This window comes from Pocillopora damicornis, chromosome 4 (assembly GCF_964200805.1).
Source record: "Pocillopora damicornis chromosome 4, jaPocDami1.2, whole genome shotgun sequence".
NCBI lineage: Eukaryota > Metazoa > Cnidaria > Anthozoa > Scleractinia > Pocilloporidae > Pocillopora > Pocillopora damicornis.
Window position 1 is genome coordinate 19,624,938 of NC_142673.1, and position 21,007 is coordinate 19,645,944.

The 21,007-nt window shown below is 36.9% G+C and overlaps 3 protein-coding genes and 1 long non-coding RNA gene across 4 annotated transcripts; 3 read left to right on the forward strand and 1 right to left on the reverse strand.

Moving 5' to 3' along the window:
• The first annotated feature begins 1,855 nt into the window (after positions 1-1,855).
• LOC113672145 (octopamine receptor beta-2R-like) lies at positions 1,856-3,897 on the forward strand. The gene has a single exon (XM_027188423.2). The coding sequence runs from the start codon at positions 2,888-2,890 to the stop codon at positions 3,758-3,760; it is 873 nt and encodes a 290-aa protein (XP_027044224.2). The 5' UTR covers positions 1,856-2,887; the 3' UTR covers positions 3,761-3,897.
• Positions 3,898-8,725: 4,828 nt separating this feature from the next.
• On the forward strand, positions 8,726-13,027 carry LOC113672146 (octopamine receptor beta-2R-like). The gene has a single exon (XM_089202674.1). The coding sequence runs from the start codon at positions 9,395-9,397 to the stop codon at positions 10,265-10,267; it is 873 nt and encodes a 290-aa protein (XP_089058800.1). The 5' UTR covers positions 8,726-9,394; the 3' UTR covers positions 10,268-13,027.
• Positions 13,028-13,052: 25 nt separating this feature from the next.
• LOC113672144 (octopamine receptor beta-2R) lies at positions 13,053-15,759 on the forward strand. Its single transcript, XM_027188422.2, has one exon. It carries the CDS (start codon positions 14,279-14,281, stop codon positions 15,179-15,181), a length of 903 nt encoding a protein of 300 aa, XP_027044223.2. The 5' UTR covers positions 13,053-14,278; the 3' UTR covers positions 15,182-15,759.
• Positions 15,760-18,591: 2,832 nt separating this feature from the next.
• On the reverse strand, positions 18,592-19,378 carry LOC149047174 (uncharacterized). The gene is made up of 2 exons (XR_016186087.1): positions 19,209-19,378; positions 18,592-18,918 (listed from the first exon to the last, which is right to left on the reverse strand). It is a non-coding gene; the product is annotated as an uncharacterized LOC149047174 (long non-coding RNA).
• Between the last annotated feature and the right edge of the window lie 1,629 nt (positions 19,379-21,007).

Below are 21,007 nucleotides of genomic sequence, written 5' to 3' on the forward strand. Positions count from 1 at the left end.
TAATCTTTGAATAGTGAATAAGTTTGCTCAGGTAAGCAAACGTTTACAAATTGTCATTGCATGAAAATTTAACGATGGTTGGAAAATTTTTTTTCCAAAAAAGATGCGTATGCAGTCTTTGAAAAGTGAGTAAGTTTCCACTGGATACCAAATGATTTAAAACAATCAACGCTTCAATTTGAAAAAAACACAACGCTGAACACGTTTGCTTGATGAGAAAATTTGTGGCGCTAAAGTATATCTCGAACGATTTCGTTCATGTTTGTGCCCATGGTCAAAAAAATCAACACAGCTGTGGAGTCATATCAGTTTGATATCGACAAAGTTTGATCAGGATCGGGCATAAAATCAAACCACCAATCACGTTTTTATTCACATTCACAATGGGCAACAAGCTTAATCAAAGTCTTGTAAGGAACATTTTACGGGAAATCTAAGCCCTTAAGCTAGTATGGTTAAGAACTCAACCATTGCTGAAAGCTTACCTTTACCTCCACATCAGTTGTGTTTGTCATTTTCCAGTAAAGTTTGATTGGGGTGTTTCTTTGTAACTTCACCAAACAAGAATGATTAACGCGAACTCTGTATGCTCTTGCTTAGATTAGAGAGGAAACTTTGCGAACAAACTCCTACTTAAGAGAAGCGTTATCTTTAATGGATGGCTGAAAAGTAAAGATTGTCCTCGCACAATGTTAGGCTGATTGCTTTTCTGACCCCAAGTACTTATACAGAAAGGTTACTCATTACTGATGCACAGCCAAGTCACCTGAGGGCCTATTGAGTCTTAACAATGGCTCCGTTTTTGTTGTATTTGTTTTGGTTCAGTCTTCAAGTTTTCTGTGCACTGATCATCAACTGTAAAGCTCAGCAAAATTAGCGTTTAAAGGAGAGCAATCAAAGGATCCTTCGGGCACTCAAATATGTGATTTATACCATGCATGTCTTTTATGTCATTGACTCTAAATTACAGTAACGTTTTCAACTGATCTAACCCACTGAATGAAACACGGCAAAGCGTCACAACGAGTATCATACATTACTGGAAAGGTTCTGTCTAAGAGGACACATTTTTCTGTTTTTTTTTTCTTGGTTTGCTAGCTGGTGGTGAATAAATCATTCAGTTATGTTAATCACAATCTAACTTTCCAACTGCTCGATAAAAAGTGCATGGCCTCAGTTGTTTGTTCTCAGTTTTAAATTTTTTTGTTAAACCTCTGTTTTAAACAGGACGGTAACGAAGAAAGTTGTGGAGAAAATCGTGTGCGAAGTAACTAAAGGTGAACAGCGTAACCGGCAATAAAACGATGTCCTATAAATATTTAATAAATTGTGTCTGAGCAATTTCATTCAGCAAATTTTACCAAAATTGCTCGCATGTCTGCCAATGCCGAAAATGCTGAAAAGCAAACTAACGAGAAATAATTGATAATTATTTTATTCAGAAATCTGTCATCAAAATTATAACGAATTAAGTATTTTAAATACATCTGATTTTTTTACTTCAGTCGGCACAGTTACAAGATAAACAAGACAAACAAGATAACTTATGGTGATATTGTGAACAGTTTTATGTCAAGCGCACCATATTCCTATAAACACCTTATGCCTTGAGTTCCTTAGTAACATATGACGCAGAAACACGTCTGCTTCCGCTCGAAACGCGTTTGAAAGCGATTCCTTTTTTTCGTTAAACCATCGCGGAATAAGCGCATAAAAAACAAAAGAGTGTTTGCTAGGATAGGTATCTTAAATTAATGATGAAAACATCACAGCGCTTGCTGGGGGAAAAAGTTGACTTCTACGACAAATCATGTCATCATATCTACATGTTGAGGTGTCAGTGAACTTCTTTTTTTTTCTTTTTTTTTTTTCTTTTAAGAAGAACATTTAAAAAGATATGTAGTCTTGTAGATTTTATTTTTTGTCGGGGAGTTACATCGTTAAGACACAAAGCAACCAATATCGCACCTATATTTTGGCTATGACGGATATTTCGCAAACCAAGCAGCTGACACTTTTTCTTTCTATTGTAAAACAAGGGGTAAACAATATTGTTTTTTAAATTATTCTTCCGAAATGAAGGAAAGCTTGACAAACAATGCCAGACGGATATTGTCCTAAAGATGTAATTGATGACAGTCGGCAGTGCTCCTTACAAATATTGTAAGTTTTTGATCCAAAAAAAACATTGTGCTTTAAATTAAAGATTGGGTGAAGACAGGATGATATTCTCTTTGTCATGGCATCACACGGTCAATAAAGGCGTCGAATTTTTTCCGTAACATTTTTCACTGAGTGACCGCAGCGGGCCATCAAAGAAACCTTGAGCAGCTTTGAAATGAAAATGTTTTGTACTAAATAGACAATTTCCTCCACAAAGGACATAAACAGTCTGCATTTCTTTAGTATTAATTTCAGCTTAAGTAATTAGTATTTGTGTTGATTTTTCTTCGTTTTCGACATTCGTTCGTGGTTTTATTTTGTCCTTACTTGATGCAGCTGAAAAAATTTCCATGGTCGATTAGAATGGTTACGCCACAATAAAAAACCTCCAGTCGATTCACTAACGAAGCACTGCTCTAAGTAAATATCAAAAGCGACTTACGACGTTCGATTGACCTACTTATTTGCATTTCAATGAAGTTTTAGTGTACTTAGCCGCCATCCGCCTTGCAAACGCATTTCCTGATATGAACCTCTTAGAGGAAGAGAAAAACATCAATAGTCAGTCCCTCGTTCTTCGCCGTTGTATTCCTCACTAAACATATTTGAGATGTTATTATCAACATTATAATCCTATAGATTCAAACACAGGTAAGAACTCGTCATTCAACTTTAATTAGAGGGTCTTCAGGTTGCTGTAGGAGCAATTTTTCCAGCGTTTTAAATGGAGGCTTTTCTCGGTTCCATTGGATGGTCTCTTTCAGCCGCCACAGCGACAGGAAACTGCTTTGTAGTCGTTCTTATCGCAAAAAATCGTCGACTTCATTCCTCTGCCAACTGGTTTGTTCTTTCTCTGGCAGTGGCAGATTTTGTGGTTGCAGTGATCGTCTTTCCATCGGGGTATATTTGTAACAAACTAATGGCGTGCAACCAAGAGATAGAAATGGCACTTTTTTGGTTTGCTATTCACGCTTCGGTCACAAATCTTTGCGCATTGACCCGGGATCGCTATGTCGCAATTGTTTACCCTTTCAAATACATTGCATCTATAACCAATAGACGACCCGATAAAGTTATCATGATAGCATGGTTAACTCCATTTATAATTTCGCTCGCACTTTTTGTCGGAATGTACATTACAACTTCCGAGACTGCACGGAAAGTTCTACGATTGACGGGTGTCTCTGCCTTCGACTTGATATCCTGCATGCTCCTCTTGTATGCTGTTGCTCGGATCTTAAAGGTGGCTCGTGCTCAGTCACACCGGTCAACTGCCATCGAACTACAGCTTCAGTCTGGCCACTCTTCCATAGCTGAAGGAGAGAATGTGGCAATTCGTAGACATAGGAAACACAACACCGCTCGTTTTATTATTGCTCTTATCTTGTTTTTCCTGGGATGTTACGTTGTGGCAAACTGTTTGATCTTGTGCCTCAGTTTCCGGGCTTGCAATCTCTCTGAGAAATCCTCAAAGAAAGCTGGACAGGTCCTCAATTTACTCTTTGTTCTTAACTCCGCGGTGAATCCACTTGTCTACGCTTTTTTAAAGAAAGACATCAAAAGAAAAATAAGAGAAGTTTTCAACAAAGGAAACTAAATCAACAGAGAACTGTTGAGGTTTACATTGGAGAGTTCCCCTTTGTCGTCAACGTAATGAACTCAAGGGTTATAATAATTTAATTCTTCGCCTACTAACCTTCATTTGAAAGTATTCGAACCACCGGTCCACTGGGATTTTTTAAACGTTGCAGCTTAAAATCGACGATTAAGCACCCGGCGCAGATAAACCTCTGTGACACCTGCCGGTGGTCAGAAAATAATGTGTCTTTCTCAGAGCGAGTTATCGATTATTTAGATCATGGACTTTCGTTTCGTAATATCATTCATGCTGTAAATTCGATATAGAAGAGCTTTGTTAAATAGGTATTATTCGTAGTATCTGGGCTTCCAGTTGTTTATAGATCGCAAGTAAACAGCCTTTGAAAAACTCTGATTGAATTGAACCGTTGTTGGGCCGAGGACATTTATTCCTATACTTCCAGTATTTCCGGTTCGTAAAATGGTCCTAATACCAGTTTATTCGTAAGGCAACTAAACGAAAAACTAATTAGGGTGCGTTTCTATATTTAAATCCGAGACCAGACAAAAAATCCGGATCATTAGGATTTTTCGCTGAGAAAAGGAATGATATCTCAAGAGAGCTTATTATCTTCTAAACCCAAGTTACGATACGAACGGTATCCCAGCGAAAAAGATGGCGGCCGAGAACACCGCCGTCCAAGTTTATTGTTTTCCGATTGATTTCATTCTCGGAGATTGCCTCAGCGAAATTTCAATTAACATGCCAAACGAAGACGAGCTCTTTTCAGTTTTCCTCATTAGCCGAAGGCAAAAAAGACAGTTTCAAATAAGCTGTACTTTGATAAAAAATCTCCAAGGTACAGTGCAAATGACTTCCGTAGTCATTTCCTTACGTCTCAGCATGCCTTTCCTGTTCTTGACAACCTTGCCACATCTAAGTGGTGTGAGACAGCAGCTAAGATAAGGAAACAACTGTCGATCTTTCTTTGAATCCCTGGAATTCTTGAGTGCCTCTATTCAAATACAGATGGCGAACTAGTTTTGGATTTTAATAAAGAAACGCACCCTTAAGCGTCTAAATCTTAAAAAAAAAAGATATTCAACATCAGGATAAAAAACAATTACTTAGTTATCGGTGTAAACTAGATCCGCGAAAGCGAGATCAATTTAAAAAATTCATTTCCAAAAATAACTAGAAAATGTTTAGATCATTATTTGAGTATTGGTGCTCGAAATGTTTGTTTTCTTTTCCCATTCAAAATTGCGATGATAATTTTAAGCATGAAAAGGTGTCTTTAAATTCAATTACCACTGATTGGATAATAACCAGAAAAGTTTTAATGATTCCTGTTCCACCCTGATGGCTACAGATAAGATTCTTGACGCTTAAATGCTCCCCATACTTTTCGCAAACGTAATTGTACAATGTAGTTTAATTGTCAGCTCCAATTTTTTTTTTTTTGCATTTTTAATTATTGTTTAGATCCAACCCTGATCTATCAAACGCGAAGGGAAAAAAAATTGAGAACTTCGCCTTTAAGGCTCGTTCTTATTCATATGTTACGTAAGAAGACTAGATCTGAGCCAGTTCATCAAGTGTTCGCATATTAGTTCTCGCTCAAAACAGTCCGTAAAAGGTGAGAAGTAGTTCGCTTCGTAATCCAGTCTCAATGATATATTAATATTTCAGTAAATAACCAAAAGAGAATGGCTTTGGATGCAATCGCACTACTAAAACGGAAAACCTTGTTCTAACTTATTATCTTTCAGAGTGATTTTCAATAGAAGATAGAGATTTTTATATTGAAGTATTAATTTCCATCTCGGAAAAACATACCTAGGAGATTGTGTATAGAGACCCGTTGAGTATCTTCTGTTCTCTGTCGTGACTCATATTTGAGTAATGCACACACTCGCTTACAAAATTTGTTGTCATGCAGAAGCTTCCATGGAAAAAAATTTTGATTGACTCCGGACTTTTACGATCAACAATCAGCTCAATATGTAAACGGATGTACCACTTCCGTAAGTATAAGTAGCTCATACATGTCACGACAAAAAGGATTAAGCAAGTTGTAGTCCGTTTAGTTTTTTGTTTTGTTTTGTTTTGTTTTTTTCGATTAGCCTAAGAAAGGTGAAAACATTTTTTGGCTACTTGTAAAGTCCAAGCAATTCTTTAGCAAACTCGAGATGAAGGGAACTCTTCTTCAAGCAATGTACATGCATGTTAGCTTTCCTCAAAGAAGTATGAACCCCATTAGAAGTGTAGTGACCCTTTAAAGAAAAAAATCTATCATTGAAAAAATGTTATCTTTATTTTTCACAACATTTCCCATTGCTACCAAACGGGTCCGAGAATGACCATATACTGCACACCTTCATATACATATACCGTCACAAAAAGGTAAAATCTTGATTAATTGAAGACTGGCAAAAACTAATTATGCACGCTGCATGTCTTCATTTATTACTTAACTATGTTTTGTGAATAATATATTGCTGACACGGTACCGATTCTATTAAGATCTCTCCTTTTTTCTTGACAACTGGAGCACTTTGCTTATACTTTGACAAACATTTCTCTACAAATTCAATAAAACATGTCCCGATTTAGCGGAAATGTCCGCTCTTTGGGTGAGTAAAAGTGCCAGCCACATCAAACTGCAATGTTGTTGTCATCGACGAGATGAAAAAAACACAACGGATCTCACGGGAGGAAAAAATTTCGAAAAACTAGTAAGTACTATAAACAGTTTTTCTTTACACATTCTTATAACAACAGCAAATTTCCATTAATAAAGAACGCCTTAAAAAGGCAACTATATCATGAATTGCTAGTCTGCAGTTCTAAATCTAATTTTGATATGAAGCTTTTTTCATAATTACGTACGTAGAGAATTCAGGTTTCCTTGAGTTAAAGGTATACCTTTGTGGGTATTTTCTCCGTTTGAAGTCTCTAGAATTTATTCCTAAGATATTACTCCTTAAATGTTTTTTTTCAACTTGCGCCTATGTTTCACAGAAAAATAATCTACGTAATGAAAGTTACTGTTTTTATCATGACACATAGAAGACAATTACTCATTAATTATTTTTTCATTACACTTTCTTGGCAGCAGAAAATTTCCATCAATACAGAATGCCTCAAAAAGGCGACTTTATCGATCATGAATTGCTAGTCTGCAGTTCTAATTTTAATTTTGATAAGACGCCTTTTTCGCAAATATGTACATAGGGAATTCAAATATTTAAACTTGAGTTTTCTCAAGTTAAGGTATACCTTTGTCGGTTTTTTCTTCGTTTGAGACCTCTATAATTTATTCTTAAGATATCACTCTTTAAATGCTGTTTTCGACTTGCGCCTATGCTGTACAAAAAAGTAATCTACATACAGAAAGTGACTGTTCTTTCACCAAGCGCAATGGCTGATAATTCAAAATGTAGCAGGTGAAATGATTACATCTCCTTCAATGTTCGTCACTTCGTCACCGCTTTTCAAAAAATTCCCTATGAGGATTTAAAAAGTGGTGGGAACCTTATTTAAACTTGAAATCTAGCAAATTCTCCAAATTATAAACACCGATGCTGTGAATTGTTGGACAACCCTGGACGTGCAAATCTTAGGCGCCACATGCAATTAATTGGGGCGGATTTTGATTAGGAAAGTTTCCTCGGTTAGTGTGGTCTTTCGACCTTGTTTATGATAATTGTTTCTCATTCTGCTCTTGGAATTGCTCTATTTTTCCGGTGAGGATAAATGCCACTTATGAAAAAGGAAAGAAAATGATAAGGCGTACTATTCTAGTAGAAAATGGCGCTTCACTTCTCTGAGCTTCTCTGGCCATAAAAACACCAGTCGTAGACAGAGGCTTTCAAAATTTCCGACCACTTACTGATAAAAGTCAAATCATTCCTAACAAAGCAAATGCAATATTAGCGAATCCTTCTTCCTCTTGCAGCTCTTCTTTCGTCCCCTTCTTTATAAGAATGGGTTCGGTTAACTTAAGCTTAATGCTACTGGATTATATGTAGGCTGTTAGAGGAGCCTTGAAAATATTCGAAATATCTAGGACACCTTTGCTGGTCACTCATGCGACAGTCAGATTATACCGTTTTGGTTCAAGTTTCACTGATTTATTTTCATTTTATTTCAGATTACTGACTGTATTTACTGCGAGTAACAATGTTTCTATTGCTTTACTCGAAGCGCGTGCGATAACTGAGTTTCGCTATGACTCAAAAATTCTTGAGTTGTCCAAGTTTTTTTTTTAGCATCTTGAACGTTTGTGAATAAAAAACTCACACTACTGAAAAATGCTCTTACTCCTTACGCGCTTGTTATTCATACACTTCACGGTCTCATTTCGATTGATTACTAGAAGGATTCGAGTGTCAAAAAAAAAGAAAAGTTGTTGGAGTTCGTTATCTTGAAGTGACGCTTTATTAATCATGTATTCTGATGTTGTAACATTAAACATTTCTCAACCTCACAGTTAATATTTCAAGTGTCAAAGCAGATAAAAATATTGAGTTCTCGGACATACGAATCACAGGTGAATGACGCTGTGTCCTGTAAACGAAGACTTGCCCTTAATTAAAAAAAAAAAGCGGCCTCCTAGGCGTATTAACATTATTTCAAAGCCAGCTTTTTAAGTACCGGAATAGGGCATCTGTTCAAATGCCAAGGGGTAGATGAAAACGGCACGATACCTTGCAACAACTTGGTCTTCAAAGGATCAACGTGGTATATAATACATAAGCTCTCACTGAAAATGATTATTTTCCGGTTTTTTCGAAATGATTTGCTCTTTTAACAGCAGCTGCTTCGTACATTGGTAAACGATTTTGTTTAAAAAAAAAGCGTTGCTCGATGTATTTTAAACGCATTTGCTTTTTCGCCTTTTCATGCAATGTTCCCTATATCGCATGAGATAAATTGAACTGTCACATGACAATCACGCCATCAGCTGGCATGATGAAATAACGTTTACGGGCTTCGTGTACCCTAGGAAGTGTAAGTCGATCTGTGACAATTGCCAAGGATTAAAAGTAAAGATAATTGCTTTTTTTTTACTCTCTACATGAGAAACAACTCCATTTATGGAGAGTGCTGAAAGAAAATGAGAAGCTCCAGGAGGTGTTAACCTACTCCTAGTGTTAATTTTACAATGTAACATCGTCTATATTTTTTTTGTTGCCGTACAGAGAAGTCTCTCGGCCGATAAACACCGAATCGCGTGACTGATAACTAATAGTTGGTGATCATCATGTGAAACTGTTGACCCTGTAATTTTCTAAACCCCAAATGAAACGACACAGTGTCCATGTTACCAATAACTCTACGTTACTGATAGTTTTGATATAGAAAGAGCACTGAATTATTTATCGGCTCATGTCTTCTTAAGATAACCTTTACATTCAAATTGTTGAGAGGCTGAAAAAGAAATCAGGATGCAAATTAAGAGATAACAATGCAACAGCATTAAAATGCCAGTTTTCTAGACAAGACCTCGGAGGACATTCTGATAACTGTGGTTGCGTTCAATAAACCCGCAGCTGACGATTGGTTGGTATATCAAACTCATTATCATATTTATACAAGCTCTAAGGATCGGCTTCAAAAATCTCAGCTATTTGCGAAACTATCGAAATGGTTTTTTGGCTCAATATTCTTGGCTGGTTACTTTCCGTCGTAAATATTGTGGGAAACGGATTTGTAGTCGGCCTTGTCTCCAAGAATCGTCAACTTCATTCCTCGGCAAATTGGTTTGTCCTTTCCTTGGCAGTGGCCGACTTAACGATCGGATTTGCCGTCTTTCCGTTACAATATCTTTGTATCGAGAAAATAAAGTGCGACTCCTTCGTGACCACGGCAATGTTTTGGTTCTTTCTTCACTCGTCAGTTGCCAATCTCTGTACATTGACTTGGGATCGCTATATCGCCATAGTTCACCCTTTTAGGTATACTAACTTCATAACCAAAAGACACCCTGGATTGGTCATCACAGCAGCATGGTTGATTCCCTTTGCGATTTCACTATCACTATTGGTGGGGATGTACGCAACAGACTCCACAACTGCATGGAAAATTCTACGTCTAACAGGCGTCTCTGTCTTTGACATGATATCCTGCGTGCTGCTTCTTTATGCTGTGGTTCGTATCTTAGTTGTAGCTCGCGCCCAAGCCAAAATATCTAACGCGATTCAACTACAACTTCAGTGTAACCAATCTAGTGAAGTTACAGGAACAGTTCGTAAACGCAAAAGATCCAACGCAGCTGGCTTCGTAGTGGCCATAGTCGTGTTCTTCCTAGGATGTTATGCACTTGTAAATTACTTAATTTTATGCTTCACATTTTCTTGCAAAGTTCCGGGCAAAGCTGGTCAGATTCTTAATGTTCTTCTTGTTTTGAATTCCGCTGCGAATCCTGTTGTTTATGCGTTTTGTAAGAATGACATTAAAACGCACATGAAAAAGCTTTTTTGCAACTGGAATAAGGACCAATGGGAAAGTCGTGTGTAAGAAGTTCCCCCGTGGTAACATTCTGTGTGTCCATCGTTTTCAAGTATCCATTTACATTTTTCAATTTTTTTTTTTTGAGACGAGCGGTGTTATTTTCAATAATATGCTTCTATTGAAGACTTGTGTGAAATCACTTAAAATAGGTATCATATGATGAGTTGAATTCACGCCAGTGTGGTTTATTATTACAATTAGATAACTCTCGATGGGACGTAGTTAAAAACGGAAACAACTGACAAACTGAAATTTTTGTTTCACGCGCGAACTTTATTTAAATCGATGTTTCCCACGGCAGATTTCACTGACAAAACAGAATTAATACTACATAATGTGCTGTAAATTCCATATTTGGTTTATTGGGGGCCACCTGCTCCATTTTGTAATGGCAATTTACATACTTTTGTGAACAACGAAACAACCACTTTAAAAAAAAAGAATGCGATCTCTTAGACTCCTTAAATGATAACTTACATACGTACGTTGCTCGTTTGTTCTAAAACCCCAAAATTTTAAGCATTCTGAATGACTGCCATAGGCCGACAAAGGAAAATCAGACAAATAATCTAAAACTGAAATAGGTCATCCTAAAAGATTAGGATAAAAAAAAAATTTAATTGTCAAACAGGGTTTTAATGTACACACGCGAAAAAACATTTGACATGCGTGGGAGAGGAAGTGGTCATACTGGCTGGCTTTAAAAGAATGTTTTCTTCCTTTTCCTGTGTCTTTACGAAATTTAGATTTCGCTTTTTTTGTATGAAACTGTGGAATCATTATCAGCAGTAAGAACAATAGCACTCAAGAGGCTGTATTTGGAAGCTTTTTATTGATATTCACAACTTGGTTTGCCTTTTTTATTCTTAAAAGTTCCCGTATAGAAACAATTGCCTTTCACTAGCCAGACTGGCTGTCATTAATTTTTATGTTCAGAGTCGGACTTCTGTCTCAGGAAAACGTTAGCATTCTCTTTGTTAAACATATATCATAGAACTTATTCATGAATACTGCATGAAGATTCCTAACTCGCGGCTGGACTAATGTAAATATTAAGAAAGTTGCCATGAATTTTGGTGTTACGGCTCAGTCGAAATTGACTGAACTCATTTTTAAGCGAAAGATTGCACACTAATACTCTCTTTGGAGAGGAGGCTGACCAGATAATTAGGAAATGGTCTTTGAATTTGTTCGCGGATTCGTGATGACTAGAAGCCCAATCTCTGTTTAAGCGCCAAGTTTATAAATAAAATGCCCAGTTTTCCCTCTTCATATCTGCTGAGTATTAGTAACAAAGAGCACAGAGTTTAAAGGTTATAAGAGGAGAGACCGCTGGACGGCGAAAAGAAAGACGTGAAAAGAAAATTATAGAAAGGCAAAGTAAAAACAAAAATTTAGTAATAAGCTTCCCCTAAGTGTTTGAATCTAAATCGCAACATAAAAATTTGCCAAGCACCAGACAAAACCATATTTTATAGACATTTCTAGCGTTTTAAGCTGTCTGGTCCATATATATGACCATCAAAACAAAAAAACAAAAAAAAGATGGCTTACGTATTTTCTACAATTGGGTTGTTTTCCAAAGTAAAGGGAAAACTTCCGGAACTATTTTTTTAATGTCTACCCAGGAGAAGAGATTTCAGAAAAAATGCAATTTGTATTTTTCAAAAGAACATAAAATGAGAGATTCTCTTGGTACTCTTTCAGTTCATTAAAAGTACTTTTTGAAAGTACTTGTCAGATTCTCGGGCTTGATTGTTTCAGAACTATGAATCTCTGAGACTATGTCTTTACTATTGAAGGCTGGAGTCGAGTGACATGATAGAATTTCCAGAGCCTCTGACTGAAATGAATGCCAACGAAATGCGGCTTAATCGGACAGAATCGTGACGTTTTGACCCTTACTTATATGGTCCGATAATTATAGCAGAACATAAGCTAAGAGCAGAATATTTAAAAAAGTTGAAGACTTTTGTCTTTCCGATAGATTTTTAACATAGATTTCCGTTGAAGAGTTTTCCAAAAAGTTGCTCGAGACATTTCTTAGAAAGTGAAATTCACCAGGACAGCAATCAACCGCTGAATTTGTCCCTTTTACTATGAAATCAATCTATATTCTTTTATCTTAACAGAAATATTTATGGAAAACTTTAGAAACATGTTTACTGTAACGGCAAATGCAAATAGAAGTAGTTATGGTTCTTTTGCGGTCGGCGTTTCAGCTCAGTTCAGCTGTTTACGAAAATTTTGAAAACCTTGTCCGAGTGCATAAGAAAAAATGAGGTTCGAAGGGGTAAATAAAGCCGACCTCCTGAAATTTTAAGTAAATCTAACAAATATTTACCCATCCGTTTACCGGAAAAGTCTTTTCCTACAAAAAAAAAAAAAAAATCATGTGAATGAGATAACAACTGCTTTGACCTCCTCAGCAGGATTACAGAGAGTATGAGTTGCGAAAACCATCAAAACCAAGATTTTACCGAAAAAATAATGATAGTTAAGCTTTTCTTCTCTTATCTCAATCTAACAGCAACATGAAAGCTTTCTGACGGAAAGTTAATTAAAAGTGCTTCATTGTCAGCACAGAAACAAACGAAGCAATTATCATGACAACACCTACAGATTAAAAATATTCATCGCACCCTGTGCTTTTTTTTTTGGTTTTAATTTGTCTTAATTCAAACAAAGGTATGAAAGAAGCGCCATCGATAACAGTATCACCTGAAGTTTCTTACTTATTTTTTTAGATTGCATTCTAATTCTTAACCGTCAGCAAATATTTTAGAGTAAAATCTATGTGCAAAGGTCATAATCCGACCTAAGGGAAAGCCAAAGTCTCGTGTTTGACCATTAAAGTTCAATTAATCTGGAAGTACTCTCATGGGGACCTTATACCTGAACAATGTCAAAACAATATATGACACAGGGAGTTTCGGTTTCTTTGAAACCAACACAGGTGGATTGTGCACTAAAAGCCTCGTTGAATTGAAATTGGGGTTTTAATGAACTGGACAGCAAAGTGAGGGAGTAGAAGCCGAATTAGCGACGGAAAATAAAGGTTAATATTTCTAACTTTTTCCAAAAAGATAGATTCAATTTTTTTCAAACTACTTTTCAAATAACATTTTTTTAGAGAAAAATAACGTGCATGAACCATAGATATAGTTCATGCACGTAACTCATCCATACTTTCCAATTGCAGCTGTGATGCCCTAAGTTATATGCAAAGAGTGTCTTTCTATACTTTCTATTGTCATCTTGGGAAAAAGTATATACTTCGTCCGGATTATTGATTAAGAATTTCGGAAACTCTTGATAAACACATTCATACCGCACAATAGATTAATGCGCGCAAGGAGTCACTTTGATAACTTCGAAAGAGTAGGTGGCGATGATAAATGAGCTTCGGTTTATAAATTGAAATTTTATCTTAGATAAGAAATTTTGAATTTTTGTGCGCTAGGAGACACTTTGACAACTTCAAAAGAGTAGGTGGTGATGATAAATGAGCTTCGATTTATGCATTGAAATTTTATCTTAGATAAGAAATTTTGAATTTTTGCGGTGCAAATTTTCCTACACGAGTCCAATTTGTGAACAAAAAATACGATTGTTCTCAGTTAACCTCAACCAGCTGACATTTGTTTCGGAGCAGTTTGATGGAATCTACACCAGCAAAGAGTCTTAGAGCAGTCTTGGCGGAATTTACTTTTCAATTCCTCAATAAGCTTGCATATTCATTTATATTCCACTTATAACTCTTAAGTGGAGGAAAACACACGACGTGAGCAATTCAAAACATTGTTTAAATTCTGCAAACACAGATAGGCACAAGCATCTGAAGAACAATTCCCTGTTAAGTGACAGCTGGAAAAGAAATTAAATTGCCGTGTAATTGTAAATTTATGGGATTGTATTTATTCATTTCGCTTGGCATATGACAGCGACCTATTTTACGCTTTAAACTCATTTAAGCGAGAACAGTTGTGGCAGTGCGTCAAGAGAGGTTCGATTTAAATGGAGACGTGGTTCAACATTCTTGGATGGGTTCTTTCTATCGCTACAGTGGCAGGAAATGGCTTTGTGGTTGGTATTGTGGCCCAAACTCGTCGACTTCATTCCACTGCAAACTGGTTTGTTCTGTCTTTGGCAGTGGCCGACTTTGGTGTTGGAATCATCGTTTATCCTTTGTCATATTTTTGTTTAAGCTCAATAGAGTGTAACCTTAAAGTATACGTGGCGCTTTTCTGGTTTTTCCTACATTCGTCGGCCACAAATCTTTGCGCATTGACTTGGAATCGTTACGTCGCAATCGTTCATCCATTCAAGTACCACACGTCCATGACCGAGAGACGTCCAGGGATGGTCATCATGACCGCATGGCTGATTTCCTTTGCGAGTGCCTTGTCTCTTTTGGTGGGATTATACGCAACGCAGTCCCCCACTGCCCTGAAGATCTTGCGAATACTAAACATCTCCATCTTTGACATAGTTTCCTGCGCGCTGCTTTTGTATGCCGTTGTTCGTATTCTCATTGTGGCTCGGACACAGGCAAGCCAGATGTCTGAATTGGAGCTAAACGGAAGGCCCACCACGGAAACAGAAGCCTTACGAAGAGGAAGACTGCGCAACACAGCTCTCTTCATTATCGCTATAGTTGTGTTTTTCTTGGGATGCTACGTAGTTGTAAGCGCCGTAACTCTTTGTGTGACTTTTTCCTCGTGTCAATCTTCCGTTGCAGTTGGCCAGACCATCGTTTGCCTACTCACTCTGAACTCCGCAGGTAATCCTTTGGTATATGCGCTTTTAAAGAGGGATATGAAGAGAGAAGTACAGAGGCTTTTCTGCAGAGAACGCTCTAATGAAGGATTTGACACGTTAAATCCATCAAGTAGAATGAGAATGTCAACGGCATTATAGAAATGTGAAACAAGTGTCATTCCATTAGTTTTTTTTCTATGTATCTTTTGTTCCTTCATGTGGCGATGTACATTTCAAAGATGCAGCAAGAACTGTGTTTCAAAAACTTATTCATTATTGTATTCTGTGTTGTTCTATTATTAGTTCACCTCTTTTTGTTCATTTTGTTCAACTCATTAGGGAAAATTTAAATTCAAAATTGGTTCACGAAAAAAGAAACAATACGTTTCCGGACTATTTTGTATTCCAACCGTATAATATGATTAAATAAAAAGTAATGGTGTGACTTGCGGTTTTTTTTTTTTCTGTTTGTCAAGTTGTTCCTATCGATCAACCCTTAATGCATCCTGCCAACCAAGATTTAATATACTTCTTCGAATTACGCTTACTTTTATGTTTATTACACCGGAATAAACCTTTCCTGAATTAACTAACACTTCTAAGATGTGGACATGCACTTTTTCTATTTGCAGGATTTCTTCCCAAACGGAGATACGACTATTAACTAGAGCCAAATATTGCTGCATTGGCTCGTGAAAAAATAGCAATTTTAAAACTTATCAGTTACGTTTTTTGGTTTGGGTTGTAATTTGGTTGTTGTCTTTAGTTGTTGGTGTTTGCATTCGCCTGCTGTTAGTAATATTTTATTAACAACTATTTTTAAAGGAGAAGGCGGCTTCGTGGCTCGAAAATCAGTTTTACACTGAGTTTCAATCGTAATTTCAAAATTGAATTTGTTTCTAAAGGCCTCAACTTAAAAGTGGGCGTGTAAAGTAAATAGGCCCCAGGGTGTTGTTTAATTTGCCTCCCGTTATTAGCTTAAGACGCTTTGGGAGAAATTAAGATTTTCGTCACTTATATAAGACTGATTGAGAGTAGCCCCTAACCTCTAGAGAAATGTAAAAATTTTCTTTAAGCCCTACAAAAAAGAAATGAACATCGAGCGATACGAGAATGAAGTGTATCATTTGAAATTTTACCATATGTGATTAACCGTTCAAGAACTTGTAAAATATGACAAAAAGGAACAGAACGAATATTAACGAATTCAGAAACAACAGCTTTAAAAGAGAAGTTAGATCAGAATTTGAAGAAAGGTGCAAAGCAGGTGCAACTGACGTTTCAGTCAACATCTAGAGCGTAGAAAAACTACCCCCTCCCCCCCTTAAATGAATAAGCTCGTTTGTACCCCGAATAAAAATTTGTAAATAATTCTTCAAAGGTAGCAGCTGCATCGGAAGCAAAAAGTTGCGCAACACAAATTTTTTATCTTTTTATATAGATTTGTAAACTTTTATTTGGTCACGAAGAGTTTAGTTTAATTAGCTGAAAATAAGGTAAGATCATTATGTGTACCAAATTTCCTTGTCTTAGACATTTTCGATTCAATAACAAATGTAAGATAGTTTCGGTACTTTTGTTTCAATTATTTTTTGTACCTGTTTTTTTTACTTTACTTTACCAAGCTTTTATGTATTTCCTGCACTGCAAATAGCATAATAGCGTGTCATCTTTTACACTACCTTTACGTGAGCAAAAAGCTACCACAAAAACTAAATCTTTAACATTTCCACTCAAGAGGTTTTAATGGTTGTGATCTTATTCAAAAGTCGTCTCGACCCGCCAACAATGAAAATATGAATCTACAATACTCAAAGATATTACAAGGCTGATACTATTATTGACTGCGATAATCAGTATTCACTGGATTACATAGAGCACATTCCAGCTAACACATCATTCGCTTTTGCAAGAAGAAAGACCGACGTCTACGCCGAATACGAATGAAATACTGCACTTCAACAGACTGATCAAAGACTAATCTAGGCCGCCTTAACTAAAGAGGCTTACGTCAACAACTGCTTCACGGGAGAGACAGGTCTGTCCAGTCGAAAGCGTCTGTCAGAAAGTTATGGTAACGATTATTTTCAAGACAGTTTTACGAATAATTACGCTTAAGAAAAGCTATCTATTCGGAAGGAATTCTTTTGTGTCACTAGTCCATGATCTATTTTCAGCGAATGAATTCTTAAGGGATGGGTTTGAAAGTTTACGTTTGGTACTCCTTTCGGCTTAGCCTTAGGGAACCGTAGAATTAGATGAATTTTAAAGAAATGAAATGAAAACACAGCAAATGGAGACCTACTGTCCGACGACGCCTGCTTGAAAATTGGCTCATTTGATTTACAAAGCAAGTCTCCAGAGAAAAGTTCAACAATAATATGATACGGTTCCCTTAATACAGGTCCTTTAGACAAGTTCAATTTGAAATAATTTTAGATAATACTAGAAAAATCATTCCCTGAAGTTTTTTGGGACACCTCATTTGCTATGACAAAGCAGAAGAACGCAATGATGAATTTCTTGTGCATCTATTATGCAACAGTTTTCAAAGCCATTTTGTTGGCAATGTCTGCATATCTACTTAGCTTATTTAGCTGGAAAAAAATAACTACGGAAAAAAGGATATCTACATTTATGAAAATACTTGCAAAGACAACATGACTTAAAGCTCACAATTTTACTGTTTAATATGATTCGTCATAACACTTAATATGCTGTATAGGGTAGTACTTGATGTTAGCTAGATACTTGAGTTGTGTTTTGTAATCAGAGCAAATTGTGAAAGCTTAACTTCGACAAGACATTCTGCTCATTTTTAAACGGAAGGAAAACATTTTAAGACACTATAATTTTTGGTTCGAAGGCCTTCTCGGCCTTCCGTGACGACCGGTACTACTAGACTCGTCAATTATCGTAAACATGGCAGATCCTCTAAGCACTCTAAATTTCAGTGTGCTATTCTTACAAAACAAAAATTAAAAATTGACGGCACGGGTAATTATAAGGCTGAACACGTATGAAGGCGCATCATGATATTTCAAAGTTTTAGTAATATATGATGATGTGCTGTTTATATACAGCGCAGAACCCTTAACAAGTTTAACTTCTACAAAACGCAAAAAAAAAAAAAAAAAATTAGGTCCACGGACAACCATATAGGTAACTAGCTTTCTCAGCTTAATACTCAACCGATTTTCAGAATACCATTCGAATTGCTCCTAACACATTAAACAATCCTTGAGTGAGCTTTTAATTTCAAGAAGATCAGCTTTCCCATACTGCGAGAAACAACTAAAGAAGATCTGCGGAAACCGAGTCAACTAATTGTTTTGATGTTCAATAACCTTTTTTTTTCCTTGATTGTGTTTTTTCTTTCTTTTTTTTTGGAAATATTTTCAATACTCGATGTTCGGAAGCTTGGGAAAGCAATCGGGAATTTTTTCACGGAAGAGCGCAACTACCCGAACGCAGGAGCGGGTCTTTATTTGTACCAAGACGTACCTTTACGGCGTTTTACATTTGGAGACCGAGACACTACTTTCAGCCAACGAAATAAAAGGCGGAAATGCATCAAATGATGAATGTGTTTATTGGGATCTTTGGGTCTCGCAAACAGTAATACCAAGTGTCTGAACTACAGTAATGTTACCATCATCGGCGAGCAGTAGTACGTTATTGGCAGCGGCAGCCTTTAATTGGTTAATCTGCGTCCAAAAGTTCAACCAACTGGTCGCCAATGTGATTGAAAAGTTAAGTGCGTGCGACCATCACTTTACTTGTTAGTCGCCGGCAGGTCGATGTTCTAAACCAGCTATTTCGTTTCCGTTTCAGATCGAAACACTTCACGTGTAGTATCCAGAAGAAACATATCCCGTCGTATCGAAGTTTTTAACCTGCCGGGAAAATAGTTTAGGCCAAAAAGGAGGTAAGTTTCAAATTGATTGCGATCCAAAACTATCGTAATACGCAAATGCTTAAACTTTTGCTTTTCAGGCGCCCTATCTGATCATGTTCGGCGGCCCTCTCCGAAACATTTTTCTCGGTCAGAAGAGGAAAAACCTGCTGAAATTCGTTCAAATCTTCCACGTTATATCGCGGGCCTACAAATCAGAAAAGTGATCCTTCTCCTTTAATTGAAAACAAACTTCGAAAAAGCGCACGACTTTCATGGAACATGCGATACCTCCGCCATTTTCTTTCCGTGACTCAACTGATGATTAGCAACGAGTGAGAGTATCTTACAGATGAAGAAACTTCTTTAAACATTTCTCATATCACTGTGAAGCAAACATCTAACGCTACGCATCTTTTTCTCTGACGAAGGGCTAACGCTCGAAACGTTGGCTTTGAAACTCTTTTCGGTGGCTAATTTACATAACAAACTCAGTTGATAAGATAAAATCACCTTATTACACCCCTACCGATGCAGCTCCACCGGTTCTTTAGAAACTCACCCCCTTTATTCATTTGTTATCAACTGACAGAAAGAAAATTGTAGTCGCGTTTCAATCGCCTACCGAACATTACACCCCCTACCGATGCAGCTCCACAATTTCTTTAGAAACTTATCCTATTTTTCATTCGTCATCAACGACAGAAAAAAGTTGTAGTCGCTTTCCAATCGGCTCCCGAACGACTTGAGATGTTAAGTTCGCCGGCGTAAAGAAACAGCTCTCTTCACCATCGCCATATAGTTAGTGTATTTACTAAGGTTGTCACGTACCTGTAAGCACGACAACTCTCTGGGAAAGGTTTACCTGCAAAGGTACCCATGCATCTTGTAGGATCCTTTTCTTTTTAGAATCTTCTAGTTATGCTTTTTTTGAAGAGAGATAATAGGAAAGGAGTGAGCCAATTCTACGCGGGTAACGCTGTTAAGTCCATAAAGATAGGGAGACCTTTTAAAAATGCGAACGCGCGTCATTTTAATGGTCAACCTTTTTCAGATAGTTTCCTTTCTGCAAGTGTTAAATCTTCATTTCAAAGCGCAGTAAAAACTGTAGCGTTGAAAGGAGCCGTCTCTGTAAAAATCTTCGGGTTTGTCGCATTTTCTTTTATCTTAAAGAAATTTGAATTTAGAATTGTTTCACATTAACGAAACCTGGCGGTGATCTTGGTGAGCGTGTTTTTGATAATTTTGATCATTGTTTTCCATAACATGTAAGGTATAATTGTATAGCGCAGCGCATGATTACCATTTTAGCATTTTAATTTGTATGTGTTTCCCTATTCAACAGACCCCATACCCTACCTCTTTGTCATAGGAACTTTATATATTTCTTTCCCTCAAAAGTTATGTAAATGCTTATTGTGATGTACACACGCATGTTAAACCCAGCGTAACTGCCACCGACTATGATTTTCCGCTTTTGGGGGCGTCATCTTTTATGTTTCCTTTAGGTAAATCCATCGATCGAACTTAGCCGACCAGACGACTAGACATCAGACATTTCCATGCAAAAAAAGGAAAGATGAAAGGAGTTGAGAGGTTTTTTTTTTTTTCGTGGCCTTCTTGACCAATTTTGAAATATGTAATTTACCATTTTGCATATTAACCAAGAAAACCTGAATAACTGGCTTGGCTTCAAATGATGAATCCTTATAAAGTGCTTCGATGTCTTGTAGAATCCACATTTTATATCATTATAGAGCTGTTTGAGAAGTAACGTGAGGGCTTGATGAGTGACATTACAACGAAGGAACGAAGTTGAGTCGTGTGGAATAGGATTCTGTATGCAAAATGTTAAACGCGATCAAAAATTAAAGAGGAACTCGAAAGATTCACGCAATACAATTACATAGAGACAAAATAAAGCTTATGTCGGCAAATGTCTCCCCAAAGAGACAAGTCTGTCAAGTTGGATGCATCAAGTCGCTTTTACTTATTCTTTACATCATTTTTGGGAAAAATGCGCTGGGGAGAAGCTACTTTACTCAGAGGCAGTTTGTCTCTATCACTTGCATTCAAGTTGGTTAAGTACT

Coding starts and splice junctions, on each gene's coding strand:
- LOC113672144 (XM_027188422.2), top strand. CDS start 14,279: ATGGAGACGTGGTTCAACATTCTTGGATGGGTTCTTTCTATCGCTACA.
- LOC113672146 (XM_089202674.1), top strand. CDS start 9,395: ATGGTTTTTTGGCTCAATATTCTTGGCTGGTTACTTTCCGTCGTAAAT.
- LOC113672145 (XM_027188423.2), top strand. CDS start 2,888: ATGGAGGCTTTTCTCGGTTCCATTGGATGGTCTCTTTCAGCCGCCACA.